This window comes from Rhincodon typus, chromosome 4 (assembly GCF_021869965.1).
Source record: "Rhincodon typus isolate 14 chromosome 4, sRhiTyp1.1, whole genome shotgun sequence".
Lineage (NCBI taxonomy): Eukaryota > Metazoa > Chordata > Chondrichthyes > Orectolobiformes > Rhincodontidae > Rhincodon > Rhincodon typus.
In genome coordinates, this window is record NC_063335.1 from 121,217,333 (window position 1) to 121,234,775 (window position 17,443).

The 17,443-nt window shown below is 41.2% G+C and overlaps 1 protein-coding gene across 1 annotated transcript in view; it reads right to left on the reverse strand.

Annotated features, from left to right (window-relative positions):
* LOC109928501 (intermembrane lipid transfer protein VPS13B-like) overlaps nt 1-17,443 on the reverse strand; it is a 196,723-nt gene that overhangs the window by 17,843 nt on the left and 161,437 nt on the right. The window contains exons 21-22 of the mRNA XM_048596230.1: nt 9,716-10,424; nt 1,489-1,626 (exon numbers count right to left, since the gene is read on the reverse strand). Coding sequence (XP_048452187.1) covers nt 1,489-1,626; nt 9,716-10,424 — 847 coding nt within the window. The remainder of the gene's footprint in view (nt 1-1,488; nt 1,627-9,715; nt 10,425-17,443) is intronic.

Genomic DNA, 17,443 nt, shown 5'->3' on the forward strand with positions numbered 1-17,443 from the left:
ATGAGTTCAGGGTCACCCTGCTTCAAATTATGGAGGTCGAGCATGCCAGTATGATGCCTGGATTAGTTCACCAGCTCGTGGGGGATTTACCTCAGTTGGGAATGGATTTATTACAGTTTCACACATGGAATGAAGCTTGTGTCAGCTGAGGCCGGTGACACTTCATATGATTCAAATTAACCTGTTGCAGGCACTTTTCTGGGCCAACCACTGTGCAAAAATGACGACATTTCCCCCCACCAACAAAAAAGGCTTGATGGAAAGCAGGAATGCCAGTTCATAATGGTTCCAATTTGTTCCAACTAATCTATCACCTGTCGGAGCTATTGCACCAGTGGATTTCTGGTCACATTATTCCACAGGTTTGCGGGAAACCAATGACCTTGTTAATGGATGGAATTATATCCTTTGCTAAATTCAGGAATCTCTTGAAGAAATACTTATTTGGTATCCTGAACCAGTGTGGGACAGGTGGAAGGGGACCAATCAATCTCACACAAGTTTATACAGCACCAGGGGAAACGGGCAACTGTTAGTTGAATTATGTTATGTGTAACATTTTGAATGTAGGAAGAATGGTAACACAATGCTACTCTTTTTTTCAAGTGTACAGGATGCCAACGTCATGTTTTATTGCTATTTTCTCAAGGCCCATATAAAGCTATGTCTCTCAAGCTAGTAATAAACTAAAGTGAGCCATGGAGAACCTTAAACTACAGGCATTTGAAGCCCAGCAGAATGATGGACGGGCTTGTATCACCGATTTATAACTCACACAGAAATGTCAGTAATTGGCCTTTCACGTACAATATACACCATTACATTCTTATCGTCCAGGTCTGGGTGTTGTAAGCACCATTTCCTGCAGGAACTATAACATGTACTCACTAACACTGGTATCCTGTTACTTCAATCTGGAAAAAATATATGCTTACTTCTGTTGCCAAATGTATGGAAAAATTGCCCCTTCATGTGGTATCGAGTGTATTACCATATCCTGCCATTACCTATTCATTAGTGGTTTCAATGTCTAGCTACTTACTATCGTTGAACTCAGCTTTTCATAATGCAAAATGACTGCTGGGCTTCCTGTACGCTTGAATTATGAGATTAAGTTTCTGCTAACTTGCATCTGTTTATCTCTTTCCTCTGCCAATTGACAAATTGTTTACAACATATAGTTTACTTGAGTAAATTTTAAATCTTCGCTCAATCCTTTGAGAATTACTGTTCCAGTTTGCACATAAAACCCAGCACAATAGGATGGAGGGTGCAGTTCCACCCGAGAATCATTTTAATCGCGCTTTCTATTAACAGATCACATATTCAAACTTTTGGAGTAAAGCAAAAGCTGTACTTTCAGGAATGTATTTTAGTGAACAGCTCCTGGACTTCACTGCCGTAATCGGCTTCATGTTTTTTATTCTTCCTAGTGATTTAGATCAGCCCATCAGCTTGCCTGAAAGTACAGATGTCTTGTGCTCTTACCTGGCCCATTGAGGAAGTCTTTGATTTGAAAAGAGATGAGCGGAGGGGGAATGCCAGCTTTCAGATCAACGTCACCTGCAACAGTCTGCAACCAAAACACACTGTAGTCTAGAGCTTCTGGAAGAGTCTTCCCAGGATCTACAATAAAAACAAAATTAAATAACATATTACATCACTCTTCTCACTTCTTTTGTCAAAGATAGCGCAACAGACGTTGCCAAATTAAGTGCCAAATTTGTCAAGTTGTTTCAAATACCAGATATAACACTTAGCCAAGTGAAAATAAATTTCCTTGTGCAAAGTTCTTCTGCTGCTGCTCCAAGTTTAGTATGAAATATGAAGGCTTATGTCAAATTACACAACATCATGACTGTTTGGGTTATGCTAATCCCAAATATTCCATTAATTCATGACCATCTAGCGCAATTTTTTTCTTCACCAGGTGTTTCTGAGTAACTCTGAATAAGCGGAACACTCGTATTTAGTCCAATGTATTTTTTTCTCCACTCTCAAAGTGAAAACAGGCAAAGTAATTACCAGGGCCTTCAAAAAGACTGCTAATTTTAACATTGCTTTGACCACCAGCTTGAACCCTCTTGCCAGGACTGTCGAAGATTCTGCAATACTAATCTGAAGCTAATTATAAAGTGACAATACAGCTATGTCAAATGGTAAAATACTTTCCCCATTACCACAGGAGTTAACACATTACTATACATAGCAGTTTTGGCAAATGTCTCTAGATATTTGAACACTTCTCAGCAATTGAGAAAATTGACAAGTCACTTCATTCCTAACTTTTGTCTATCCTTGATGAGCAGTATTTATAACACAACTTTTTTTTTTCATTTCACACTTCTCTTGGATGAACATTGCCATGCAAACTTTAAGCAGGTAAACTGTAGACACTTGCCTCACATCGATTTGCAGTCTCCGGTAATTTGAATTCTCTCTTAAAGAAAATACAGGGAGCCCCTGATTTATTAACATCCAGCTTATGAACACTCATGCTTACAAATGTGATCCTATACAGGGGTGTGAGTTTAAAGATCTTACATACAAACACTTCCTGCACTTCTGATGGCTATAGTATGTTGTCCTGAACTGTGTTCAGACTTGCGAACAAATCGACTTGCCAACGGATTCAAGAACGGAACCTGTTCGCAACTTGGGGATTCCCTGCTTCCTCATTTTCCACTATATCCTTTCTAAACATAGAAAGTAGGAGCAGGATTAGGCCATTCAGCCCTTCAAGGGAGATCTGCCATTCAATATGATCATGACTTATCATCCAGCTCACTACCTTGCTCCTGCTTTCTGCCCTTTAATATCTTCAGTCCTAAGAACTATATCGAGCTCCTTCTTGAAAATATCCAATGCTTTGGTCTCAATGGCTTTCTATAGCAGAGAATTCCACAGGCTCACCAATCTCTGGATGTAGAAATTGCCCCTGCTCTCAATCCTAAATGACTCACCCTGTATCCTTAAACTGTGACCCCTTGTCAGGACTCCCCATTCATTGGGAACTTCCTCTCTGCATTTACTTTAGGTCGCCCTGTTAGATACCACCCATATATCAAAAAGAATTAGAAAATCATGGGCAATACCTCTAGAATTTTATTTTACCATTATTTTTCTTAATCTTAAGGTCTTATGGTCCTAGTAACATATCAACTTTAAAATACAGCCAGACCTTCCAAAACTTTCTCTTAATTTTTAGCATATCCAATGTCTCAATAATCTCTTCTTTCACTCTAAAATTGTTAGCATCTACTTCCCTTGCAAAGACAGATACAAAATATTCATTTAGTGCCTGTACCGTGTTCAATTCTTCCAGGCACAAATCCCCTTTAAGTCCCATCTGGGTCCATTCCCTCCTTTTACCATCTTTTTGTATTACTATGCCAATAGGTTCTCTTATATTATCTGCTAATGTCATCTCATGGTTTCTCTTTGCCTCTCTCACAATTCAGCCCAGTTCTGAATTATACATTGAATGCAAGTTTCAAGATGCTATACTTGGTTCCATTCATAATTTGGATATATCTTGAAATCATCTGAATCTTTTTGAAATTATATATGGCTACAGCTTTCCACTTGACAGCTACTTAGAGACCTTGTAAATCACCAAGATGCAATTGTTTCTCATGGGTTGACAAATAGCAGTTCAGTACCAACAGGTTATACCACACAGCAGTGACATATGCAAACACAATATTTCATTAGTCTTCAACTGCACTTTGTGAATGGTGGACACACTCTGGATAGACAAGATATGAAGTACTCACTTCAGCATTTATCCTGCTTTAGAGCCAGTGTTATTTATGACTGGTCCAGTTCAAATTCTACTCATTGATAACCCAGAGGATAGTGATAGTATGAGATTCAACTTTGGTAATATCATTGAATAACATGGGAAGATGGTCAGATTCTCCCTTGTTTTAGATGGTCATTGCATGGCACATCTGAAAGTTACTTGGTACTTGTCAGTCCAATCCTGGATGTAGCCCAGGTCTTCCTGCATTTGGCTATGGACTGTGTCAGTATCTGACAAGTTGTGAATGGTGCTGAACACTGTGATCATCAGCACACGTGCCCGCTTAAGCTAGAGGGAGTTTCATTGATGAAGCAGTTGAATTTGGTTGGGCCTAGGATACTCCAGCAGTGTTCTCCCAGCACTGAGATGGCTGACCTCCAATGACCTCTAGGCCACAAGGATGGGAATACAATGTCACAACCAGCTGACATCACCTACCCTGGCTGCACACTCCAGCAGCCATTTAGCATCTGGAGGAAGCTCGAATCTGTCTGCCCTAAACTCCACTTATGCCTCCCCAGTACTCTTATCCTCAGTGTGGTAAGATCAGTGGCATACATGCACACAGATATCTCCTATGGCCTCTCACGAGCTAGCTGACCGACATGAGTTGTGTCTGCACATGTGCAGGGGCCATTGTGACATTATGGATAATCACTCCAGAGGGAGACTTCTATCTGGAATAGCCAGGTAGCCAGATCAGTCTATCTTCAGCTGCTTCATCAATGACCCTCTCTCCATCAAAAGGCCAGAAGTGGAGATGTTCGCAGATGATTGAATAATGTTCAGCACCATTCATGACTCCTCAGATGCTGACACAGCCCATGTTCAAATGCAAAAAGATGTGGACAAAATCCAGGCTTGGGTTGACAAATAACAAGTAACATTCATGCCAGATACTGACCATCTCCAGTAAAAGACAATTTAATCATTGCCCCTTGAAATTGAACGGCATTACCATGACCGAATCCCCCACTGTCAACATTTTTGAGGTTACCAGCGACCAGAAACTCAACTGGACTGGCTGTATAACTATCGCGGCTACAAGAGCAGGTCAGAGGCTAGGAATACTGCAGCGAGAAACTCACCTTCTGACACCCCAAAACCTGTCTATTTACAAGGCATTAGCCAGGAGTACGATGGAATGCTCCCTAATTGCCTGGATGGCTGCAACTTCAATACTCAAGAAGCTAGACACCATCCAAGACAAAGCAATCTACTTGATTGATACCATATTCACAATCGTCCGCTCCCTCCACCACCAATTCTCAATAGCAGCGGTGGGTATCATCCGCAAGATGCAGTGCAGAAATTCCCCAAGACTCCTTAGTCAGCAAACCCATGAATTCTGCCATCTGGAAGGACAAGGGCAGCATACACGGGAACACCACTTCAAGAAAGATCGCCTCCAATTCACTTACCGCCAGCTTGAAAGTACAGTGCCTTTGCTCCAGGGTTGCTGGGTCAAAATCATGGAAGTCTATCTCTAATGGCATTGTGGCATTCACACCAAATGGACTACAGTGATTCATCATCACCTTCTCAAGGACAACAGGGGCTGGGCACTGAAAGCTGGCTCAGCCAGTGATGCCCACGTCTCATGAGTGGATGAAAACAAATCCTGTGCCAGCACAAGCACAGTGGGATTAATGGCCACCTTCAATGCAATAACTCTATAAAGCAGTAGCATTAAAACTTCCTGTGGGTTATGCTCAATAAGTTGGCAAATTCCTGCTGACCCACATTAATACAACACTGATCAACAAAAGCTTGGGAAACAGTAGCAATGTTTGCACAGCCCAGCTCCGGGATTCAGCTAATGACAGTGCTTCTCCCAAAGAGATCTCTTATGGGCACAAGACTTTAATGAGTGGGATTCTCACTTGCTTGAATAAAAAGGGTTTCTCAAAGTGCAAGGAAATTTGCATGCATCATGAATACTGGCTTATCTGTTTGGCCTTAGCTCAGCATCTGTCTTCATCATAAAAACTGTGAACTTCTACTTTCACATATCATTTATTGCCATCCCAGCTCTATTTGCCACTAAAATACCTGCAAAAGCTGGGCAGAGCGACAAATTAAAAGAAATCAGGAAGCTGCCCCCGACTGCCTACACCATGGCCACTTCCAAATTTTAAAGAGATGGGCTGGAAGAAGGTAGGCAAATCAACTCCTTGGGAGTGGGTCCCGAATTTAAACATTGCGATAAGGCTGTGTGCATTGGATCTCAGTTCAGTTTTAAAACAATGCCGAGAGCTCAGAGAAACCCAGCTGCTGACGGAAGGCAAGAAAGAATAAGTGGAAGAGGTATTTTTCTTGCATTGCTCGTGGCCTGCGAGGAGTTTCCTTCTACCGCTGACTGAAATTTCAAATTAAAAACAAGGGATTGGCAGAGGCATTGTGTGACAGTCTTAGATCATAGATCATAGAATCCCTACAGTGTGGAAACAGGCCCTTCGGCCCAACAAGTCCACACCGACCCTTGGAGCATCCCACCCAGACCCATCCCCCTGTAACACATCTAACCTACAGACCCCTGAACACTACGGGCAATTTAGCTTAGCCAATCCACCTAACCTGCACATCTTTGGACTGTGAGAGGAAACCGGAATACCCGGAGGAAACCCACACAGACAGAGGGAGAATGTGCAAACTCCACACAGACAGTCGCCTGAGTTGTGGAACTGAACCTGGGTCCCTGGCACTGTGAGGCAGCAGTGCTAACCACTGAGCCACCGTGCCACCCTAATTATTGTAGAACACTCGGAAAACTTTCCAAAAGCACTTAAAATTCAAGAAGTGAAAGGAAGGGAGGAGGTTAAAATAATTACCAGCACCAGGGAAACAGTGCTGGGAAAACCACTGGACTTAAAGAGTGACCAGTCCCCAGACCAGTTAGTCTGCATCCCTGCGTATTAAAAGAAATGGCTATAGAGACAGTGGAAGTATTGCTATGTTCTTCCAAAATTCCTTAGATTCTGGTAGGCCTAACAACAGCTTGAGTTTAGCTAGCTGCACCTAGGGGATGAGGGAAAAGAAGACTAAATTTAAGTCCTGCTGGCTGCTTACTACAATTTATGGGGCTTTTGTGAGACCATATCTGGAGAACGATCTACAGTTTTGATTTCCATATCCAAGAAAGGATATGCTTGCCTTGGAGGCAGTACAGTGAAGATTCACGTTACACCATAAAGAAGTGCATGAAGCATTCAGGAATTTCCTCACCCCTGCCACAGCAAAGCACCCACTACAGTCATAAGTGTTGTGGAAGCTTGAATTACATTACAATCCTATAGAGACAAGCCTATGGAGACTGCACAAATAGTTTAGTGTGCAATAAGGGTTCAGCTACCCAGTGAAGATATTAAAGAATTTATTGTGGCTTCAAAAAATGCTGTTCTTCTGTAGGATTTCAAGAGACAGCACAAGGAAAGATGGTTGTGGTTGTTAGAGGTTAATCATCTCAGCCCAAGGACATCTGTGCCTGAGTTTCTTAGGGTAGTGGCCTAGGCCTGACCATCTTCAGCTGCTTCATCATCGATTCTTCATCAAGAGGTCAATAGTAGGATGCTGACTGATGATTGCGTAACATTTGCAATGTCATCAGATATCGAAGCAGTCAGTGTCCATATACAGCAAGACCCAGATAACATCCAGGCTTGGGCTGAGAACCAGCAGCATTCACATCACACAAGTACCAACAGAAGAAAATCTAATCAATACCCCTTGTCATTCAGTGGCATTATCGTTGTTAGATCCCTCACTATAAACAACCTGCGGTCATCATTGATAAGAAACTGAATTGGACTAGTCATATAAATATTGTGGCTACAAGAGCAGGCCAGAGAATTCTTTGAAAGATAATTGACTTCCCGAAGTTTGTCCACCATCTGCAAAGCAAAAGTCAGGAGCATGATGGAATACTTACCTGAACGCGTGCAGCTCCAACAAAAATCTAGAAACCCGAATATAATATACAACAAAGCAATTAATTTGAGTGGCATTCCATCCAACACCTTCAACATTCACTCCCTTTATCAATTATTCTGCTAGAAATATGTACCATTTAAAATATACACTGTAGTAACTCACTGAGGCACCTCTGACAGCACCTTCCAATCTGCAACCTGTATCAAAAAGAAGGACAAGGGAGGTAGATGCATGGAAGCATTACTATTCACTGTTACTAGGCCAAAATTCTGGAACTCTCTTTCTAACAGGATGTTCACACATTTTAAGGACTCCCACAATTCAAGGTAGCATCTCAGGGGCAATTAGGAATGGCCAATAAATGAGGGCTTTGCCAAGGAAGGCCATGTTGCATGAACGAATAAAACTAAAAATAAAAGTATACCCTATAGGTTGCAGCACTTCAAAAGAATATCACAAACTCTGTAAGTGGAGTCAGGATTTCTGTCTGCACCACTCCTTTGGGCAATAAGTTCCACAGTCACTTCACCTTTTGGGTGCAAACATTTTTCAACTCCCTCACTCTTTCCACCAATTACTTTAAATCTTTGGCCTCTGCTTACTGACCTTTCTGTCAAGGACAATACATCCTTTCTAACCATTCTCTCTAGGCCCCTCATTATTTTGTACACATCAATTAAATTCACACTCAGCCTCTTCACAAAGTACAGTTCCCTGATTATTGTTTGTATTAGCCAAGAGGGGCAGAGGTGAGTGAGAGGGAGAAAATTCAAATATGAAAGTGTAACATGTACAATCATAAAGCGATACCACAGAACTTTAGAAATGATATGGCCCAGAAGGGGGACATGTAACCCACGTTGACCATGCTGACCCAAAGACAGCCAGATGCCCTTTCTAATCCCATCTTCCCTCACATGGCCGATAGCCTTGCAGCTTACAGCACTTAAGGTGTAGATCCAGGTACTTTCTGAAAGAGTTTACCCTCCACCACCAACTTAGGCAGCAAAGCTCAGACATCCACCACCCTCTGCAAAAGAAAATTTTTTCCTCATGTCCCCTCTAATCCTGCTGCCACTTAGCTTGAATCTATGACCCCCTGGTTTTTGAACTCTCCGCCAAGGGAAACAGTTTCCTCCTGTCTACTCTATCTCAACTCCTCAATTTTGTAAACCTCAATCATGTCACCCCTCAGTCTTCTCTGTTCCAAGGAAAACAACCCAACCTCTTCAATCTCTTATCATAGTTACAAATCTCCAGCCCTGGCAACGTTCTAGTCAATCCTTTTCGCACTCTCTCCAGAGCAATTACATCCTTCCTGTAATGTGGTGACCAGAACTGCACATAATATTACAATTGAGGGTTCACCAGTGTCTTATAAAGCTTCATTATTATATCCCTAGTTTTTTATTCTATACCTCTGCCAATGAAGGAGTGCACTCCATATGTCATCTTTACAACCTTATCTACATGTACTGCCATCTTTAGGGACCTGTGCACTTGTATGCTAAGATCTCTCACTTCATCTACCCTCTCAGCATATTCCCTTTTACTGTTTGAGCTCCCTAAAGGCATTACCTCACACTTATCAGAGTCAACTCCATCTTCTGCTTTCCTTCCTCACCACCAACCCATCTATATCATTTGAGTTTACAGCTATCCTCTACACTGTCCATTACATGGCCAATTTTTGTGTAGACTGCAAATTTCCCAATTGTGACTCGACGTGCAAGTCCAAATCCTTAATGTATAAAACAAACCAACACCAAGTCCTGTAGAACACTACTTGAAACAGCATTCCATTCACAAGAGCAGCAAGCGACCATTACCCTTTATTTCCTGTTACTAAGCCAACTTTAAATGGGCTTTTTTTTTTTTAACCAGTCTGCCACGTTGGACCTTATCAAACGCCTTACTAAAATCCACGCGGATAACAATTTGTGGCATAATGTGAAACTGGAAGCTGAGAAATGTTCTTACCCAAACACTTGTAGTCTGGCGGGACAGCTTTCAACGTGGCATCAAAGAATGACAGATCCACCATCTGCTTCCGGTGATGGCAACTCACTAACAAGGAAGGTTGGGCTATCACTAAGTACACGAAGGGCTCCAGCTGAAGATCATTTGTTCCCCTGCGGCCTGGTTGCCGGACTACAGTGACGCCAAGAGCTTGTCGAGCTGATGATCTGCTTGGTGTATGAAGGCTCTCTAGTGACAAGTGACTGGTAACCTTCCCTATGCTCAATGGAGGATTACTATTCAGTAGATCCTCAGCTGTCAGCACTGCAATCCCTGGCTGGCCTGATTTATTCTCAGGCACGCCATCGATCTCCATACTTTTCCGGTTTAGCGTACTCCTGCCAAGTTTGTCGCTCACCTTCTGGCTCTGGCTTTCTTGCTGGGACCTTGATTTGGAACTATCTGCTGCTGAATAGGTCATTAATGAAATACGGCTGGCTGTGACAAATATATCAAATGGGATAAAATTCAAATTTTTCACAATGGAAGACTGGCGGGAAGGCCTTGCAAGGCGATGATGACTAGTTCCGCTTTGCTGCTCAATTTGAACAATCCGAATTCGTGCACTGTCACTCCCAATGCCACTGTCCTGAGCTCCACTGTGGCGTGACAAAGTATCCATTGGACTTCCTTCTGCAGGAGTGGTCTTATTCTGTTCTTTTTGACAATTCTGCAATGATAAGTTGGGAGAGTCAATTTATAAACAGAATAATGGAGTCTCTTGCAACTAAGAACAGACATAGCAACAAAGCCAGCAGTGCACCATGCTTATCACCAGTAAATCATGAAGGCTCCTCTGGAAGCACCTTCTAAACCTGCGACCTCGATCATCCAAATGGACAAGGGCAGCAGGTAGACCACTACCTGCAAGTTCTCCTCCAAGCCACTCTCCATCCTTATTCGGAAATACATTTCTGTTCTTTTCATGTTTCTGGGTCGAAATTCTGTTACTCCTTCCCTAATGGCACAGTGTGTACTCCTACACCCCAAGGACTATGGCAGTTCAAGGTAACAACTCACCAGCATCTTCTCCTGGGCAATTAGGGATGAGAAATAAATGGTGGCTTTGCCAGTGAAACCCACATTGCATGAATGAACTTAAAAAAAAAAAAGTTTTTCAATAATATCAGCCCAGATTTTTCCATAAAGTGACAGTGAGGTCAACGGCACTCACATTTATTTATGTACAATTGTTTCAGCAACTTCAGGCCCCTTGGCATCTGGATCAACTCAGATAGCTAGATGTTGGAGGCCGAGTTGCATGGTTCCACTCTTACCTTCATAAAGCTTGGTCTCAGAGTCTGCATCACTAAAGACATGCACTGAATTGTATGACAATGATAATATTTTGCATTTGAAATCAATTAAACTACGGAAAATTAAGTCTTGTCCATTTCAGTCTGAGCATCCTTTTAATCTGGCGATAATTACTAATCGCTATCTATCAATTACTCTGACACTAATCTTTAACTTTTAAAACTTTGCACTCTCATTCTGTCAGGTTTTAAATGTTATAGATCTGTACAGCACGGAAACAGACCCTTTGCTCCAACCAGTCCATGCCGAATATAATCCCAAACTAAGCTAGTCGTACCTGCCTGCCTGTTCCTGACCCATATCTCTCCAAATCTTTCCTATTCATGTACTTATCAAAGTGTTTTTTAGACGTTGTAACTGTGCCCATATCCACCACCTACTCAGGAAGTTCATTCCACACATAAACCATCCTGTGTAAAAAAAATTGCTCCTCATGTCTTTTTTAAATTTCTCTCCTCACAGTTTAAAAATATTCCTCTTAGTCTTGAAATCCCCCATCCTAGGGAAAGGACATCTACTATTAACCCTATCTATCCCCCTCATGATTTTATAAATGTCCACAAGGTCACCTCTCAACCTCCTTTGCTCCAGTGAAAAATGTCCTGTTGTTGGATATTTTCAAAATACGCAATTTGAAATATTAACTTTTTAACAAAATGTTCTCTTCTCAATGCTTTTCATGGTCTCTTAATCTAATCCTTCCATGTTGGATTTTATATTGAATTTACCCACTCTAATGAACACTTCCTTCTTTGTCCCCCAGGCTGTAAATTATACAATCATTCAATCCAATAGGTTAAGACCAGCAGTACAGCACTTTTCACTCAGGTCGAAGATACTGCACTTTGTTTCCCCTTGTTGCCCTGTTATCAGCTTGTACTTTTGGCAACTTACTCACAAAGAAATTTCTAAACCTACATATGCAAGGGCTAGATTAACCGATAGCAGATGCTATGAAATGCCTTGTCACAGCAAATTACAGTCCATTCACTTTGTAAAGTAGAAAATAAATACATTCATGTCATATATAGACTTTCAGTTGAAGATGAATTGCAATCACTTAGCCAACATCAGTATTAGTGAAATAAAAGTAAAGTATTTCCAAAGTAGGAGATCTGAAGTTAAAAAGAAGTTGTTGGAGAAACTCAGCAGATCTGGCAGCATCTGTGGAGAGGGAAAGAGTTAATGTTGAGAATAAAATATGACTCTTTCTTGCATCTCTCTCCAGAGAAGGTGCCAGACCTGCTGGGTTTCTCTAGCATTTTTTGTTTGTATTTCAGTAACAGTGAAACTGTTCAGGAATATTACCATTCCATATACAGCAATATCTCATTGACATTAATACTTTAACATTAGCATTATTTTATTGTTGAATGAACTCTCTAACTTCAAATAATGCTGATCTTGCCTAGCACACGTCCTGTGCGGTGTAACCTGTATGCCTTTCTCTGTCCAAGTTTTTTTTTCACCCAATGATCTGTATGTCCTTGCTACTATGATCTGCCTGCACTGCTCACAAAGAAAACTTTTCACTGTGCTTAGGTGAACGTAACAATAAATCATATCAAATTGTTCAATAATCCATTGACAACAGGCTTTCTCTTTATTAAACTGCGTGACTCGAAGTGTCGGGTTTGCTTACTTTAGGGTATTGGTTGAATAATGTCTATGGTCTAAGGTTATTTTTCAGAAGATATTAACAGAAAATTTCCTCAACATTATACCAAGGCCAGAAGAGCCAAGTTGTGAGGGCAGTTTGGATTGAATAAGTTTTAATTCCCTTGAAATAGAGGATAAGGAGGTAATCTGATTGGGGTGTTTAAAATAATTAAAGGAGGTAGTCAAGAACAAGAAAGGACAAATTTAAAAAGTGGAGATATGCAGTTCAGGAATGATGTTTCAAAGCACTGGTTCACAATAAAGGTAATGGAAATCTGGAACTCCATCCTGCAAAACAGCTGCTGAGGTTAAGGCTTGCCTGGAAACTGTGGGAGGAATCTTGCAGAGATGACTGGTAGAAGGGATACCAGCAAGACCTAATGTAACCTTTAGTCAGGAAGGCAATCGCACCTTGCCATAAATAGACACTGCATGTGGCCAGCGTTGCACCTTCCCTAAATGGAGGTTCTGCCAGAAGAAAACTCCAATGAATGGCAATGCCAATGGGAGGACACTGGCTGCTGCCTGTTACAAACCCACGTAAGAACTAGCATGGTCCCCGGAACATAAGGCACAAGGGAGTAATGGCAGAAGCAGGGTCACAAAGTGGAAGTCATGGTGGAGGTTGGTCAGCAGTGTCAGCAGGAGTTCTTTGGCAGTGGTACCACCCCTAAAACAACCAGGAACTGAGTGTCTTGACATGAGAGAGGCCACTGACTCAGACTCTATAAGGAAATATCAAGCATCAGCTTGTTATGGTCCTTTCACTGCGAGCTCCTTGCTTGTCTTTAGGTTAACAATAACGTTGGAAGGATAACGTCCCAATGTGTCCCAAGGGCATCAATTAAAGTTGAATGAGTAGGCTGTCCCCTCATCATCATCATCTGCTAAATTTCATAGGACAGGATGTAAGGTGGTGGCAGGGTCATATACTCTGTCATCACCAAATGCTCTGTGGAGCAGGGCACAAAGTTTTGTCTTTAAAACTGAAACTGAAAAATTCTTTGTTAGGCATGCATCTTAAAGTTTAGGAAACCAGGATGGGTAGACGGAGTTACCAATGAAGGACACCAATCCTTGAATAGTGGAACAGGTTTGAAGGGCTGAATAACCTTCTTCGTGTTCCTAAATCTTAGCTGGATGCATAAAAAACTGCAGTCCTGGTCAGAATTTAGCTCGCTCAGCTGTGAGGCTCCTCACCGATTTTTTGTTTGGCATTTGTCCTTATGAGGGCAAGACGAAGAGCTTCACCAACTTGTCTCTCTTTTCAGCAACTCATGTTTTTAATCATTAATGGGATATGCTTGTTGACAGTAAAGCAAGCATTTATTTCCCAATTTCCCTTTCTGCTCGAGGCCACCCTTCAGCTCTCACTGATCACATGTGACTTCTGTCACTTGGTTGACGTACTAGATGACAGCCCATCTCAATGGAACTGAAATGCAGCAAGGACCTATGAACTGAATTAATGCACAAGCTGGTATTAACTATGTGTTACTGTTCAATTTACTTTATCAGCTTTTTGCTTTTACAAACACATTTCACCCCGAGCCTCACTGTCGTTTTTAAAAACAAAACTTGATGGAGTTGCACATTAATCGCCAGTTAAAATTTATACAGAAATTTAAGCCTTATAATTAATAGTACAAATAACAACCTGATAATTGCTAAAAGAATGCCAATCAACCTTTCTGTCCTGTAAAAAGAACAAATTGTGGAACCTCATTAATTCAGGTAGTGGATTGTTTTTCTCTCTGCAAATTTAATCTCTCTTTCCTTCTCTTTATTTATTTTCCTATATCTAATTTGACTCTAATTCACCTTATTTCCTTCTCTGCCCTTCCCTTCTACTACATACTTTAAACCTCATTCATAAACTAACTCTGTTGGTTTTGTTCTTCAGTCATGTTCCCCAAGGCCCATTGCCTTTTCTGCACAATTAACATCCAGAAAGTTATACCACAAAAATGTTTTGATCTGAAGAATAACGAAAAATCCTAATTTAGAGTGAGATGTCGTTTCCCCACAAGGTATGGCACTATGCCTTCACAGAGCATTGAGAAGATTTCAGGAATGGACATATATTAACAAAAACACTTGTTTGCATGCCAAAACAAAGGACCAGCATCTTTGATTACCTTTGTATAATTTGTGTGTGGATGAAACCAAACAGAAGCGGGAGATATCTACATACAAATTTTTTTTTTACTGCATCACAATTTACAAAATACTTTCTTTTCACTTTCCACCTCCAGATATTGTGTGACTGGTCCAAAAAATTCTGCCATCAACCAATCAACCTTCTCGTAGCAGCAGCATTTTCATCTCAGACAGTAGATTGTGGGCTCAAATCCCATTCCATAATCTGGCCAGTTAATCTAAGTGGCACTTCAATCCAAAAAAGATAGTGTTGTCCTGTTGAAGGTGCTGTCTTTCAAATTAAGACCTTAAAATGGAACCTTGTCTGCCCTCTCAGTTACAAATATATCATAGTACTACTTGAATAGGATTGGGACGACAGGAGAGATTTTCAGTGTCCAGGCCAGTACTGATCATCAACCACACATTACTAAAACAGTTCACATTTGTCCTCCTGTTCATAGAACCTTTAGTAAACACTCAAATCGGATCCTTAGCCCACTTCAATGCCTTTCATATCTTTGTATATCTCTGATTATTGTATCATTGGTCAAAGCTTCTTAGTTAGGACTCTGATGGTACAACATGTTAACTCAAAAAACAGAGTTTTTTTATGACTTGAAGCTCAGACTTTCTCTGACAGCAAATAAAGTCATAGAGTCATAGAGCATGGAAATAGACACTGACCATGTTTCCAAACTAAATTCCGTCCCACTTGCCTGCATTTGGCCCATATCACTCCAAGTCTTTCCTATTCATGTACTTATCCAAATGTCTTTTAAACATTTTTAAACATTGTAACTGTACCTGCATCCATCCACTTGGTCTGGCAGTTCATTCCACACACTAACCATTTTCTGTTCAAAAAATCTGCCCCTCATATCCTTTTTAAATATTTCTCCTCTCAATTTAAAAATATGCCCCTAGTTTTGAACTCCCCACCCAAAAGAAAAGACCTTTGCTATTCACCTTATCAATGCCCTTGTGATTTTATAAATCTCTAAGGTCACTCCTCAACCTCCTATGCTACAGTGAAAAAGTCCCTGCCTATCTAGCCTATTTTTTATAACTCAAACCCTCCATTCCTGGCAACAGAGATAGTAGGAACTGCAGATGCTGGAGAATCCGAGACAACAAGGTGCAGGGCTGGATGAACACAGCAGGCCAAGCAGCATCATAGGAGCAGAGAGGTTGGTGGCAGCGTCCTGGTAAATCTTTTCTGAACTCTCTCCAATATAAGAATATCTTTCCTATAGCAGGATGACTAGAATTGCACTGAGTACATCAGAAGAAGCCGCACCAACGTCCTGTACAACCTCAACATGACATCACAACTCCTGAAAGGTCTGAACAATGAAGGTAAGCGTGCTAAACACCTTCTTAATCACCCGGTCTACACGTGATGCAAATTTCAAAGACTTATGTACCTGAAGCCCTAGGTTCTGAACTTAGCCATTAACAGAACATACGTGCAGAATTCGAAGTTAGTGGAGGCAAACCATTCATAGTCTGCTCATACTCTTAATCAGTTCAGCCAATGAGGGTGGAATATCAGAAGTGCGTTGGACAGCACTGACAATTTAGATGGGGGTTCTTTACTTAATAAAAGGGAGGGGGAAAAGCTGTAAATTAATGAAAATGCATAATATTATGGATTTTAAAATACTTATACCTATAAGGAATGCAAATGTACTTTAGGTTATGCTTTTCATGACCTCAGAATATCTCATGTCTTTGCAACAAATCAGGTATTTTGAATTGCAGTCGCGACGGTAGTGCAACCAATTTGTGCACAAATATCAATGTGATAACTTTTATGAGCATGTTGCCTGATATCATAGAATTTAAAAATTCTGTTAAAAAGGCATTTCTGCTTTAAAAACTGTACATTGGAAACGACATTTTAAAATGTTCATTTATGAGAAGAAGGCTAAAGGACACTATATTAAGGCTTATTGAACCAAGCTTCCTCTGTTTCAGATCACAAAAGGGAGACTTTAGAATGCCCATGGTGTTGCACAACACAGTGTCTCCTTCCAAGATGCAAAACAATGCCTCAACAGATATCAAAGTACCTGCCACTCAAGCTGATCTTCACAACTGATTACCTCAGTTTAAAGACAACAGATGAGTCTAACCCAAAATCTGGATGAACCAGCAATTACAGTGGGAATGATGACTCATCAGTCTGGATCAGATAATTCTACAATTTAAAACTGGACAGCAGTGACAGTACAGCCAGCTCTGTGTGGAAGGTCTTCAAGAAGGTGGCTTTGAGAAAACACTCTTGTTTGAGGTTGAAGGTTGAGATGGGGGCATATAACCAAAGAAGGTGTAATGTAGTGAAATGAGGGCCAGGTGGATCTTATAGACTATGAGATCCTTGATTGGGGTTGTTAATGTGGGTCCATTAGGGAGTCCTGACTGACAGATATAAACAGGAGATTCAAAGAGTCACCGCATTCTAGGGATAACAAGGTGTAGAGCTGGATGAACACAGCAGGCCAAGCAGCATCAGAGGAGCAGGAAAGCTGACGTTTCGGACCCAGACCCTTCTTCAGGTCTGAAGGGTCT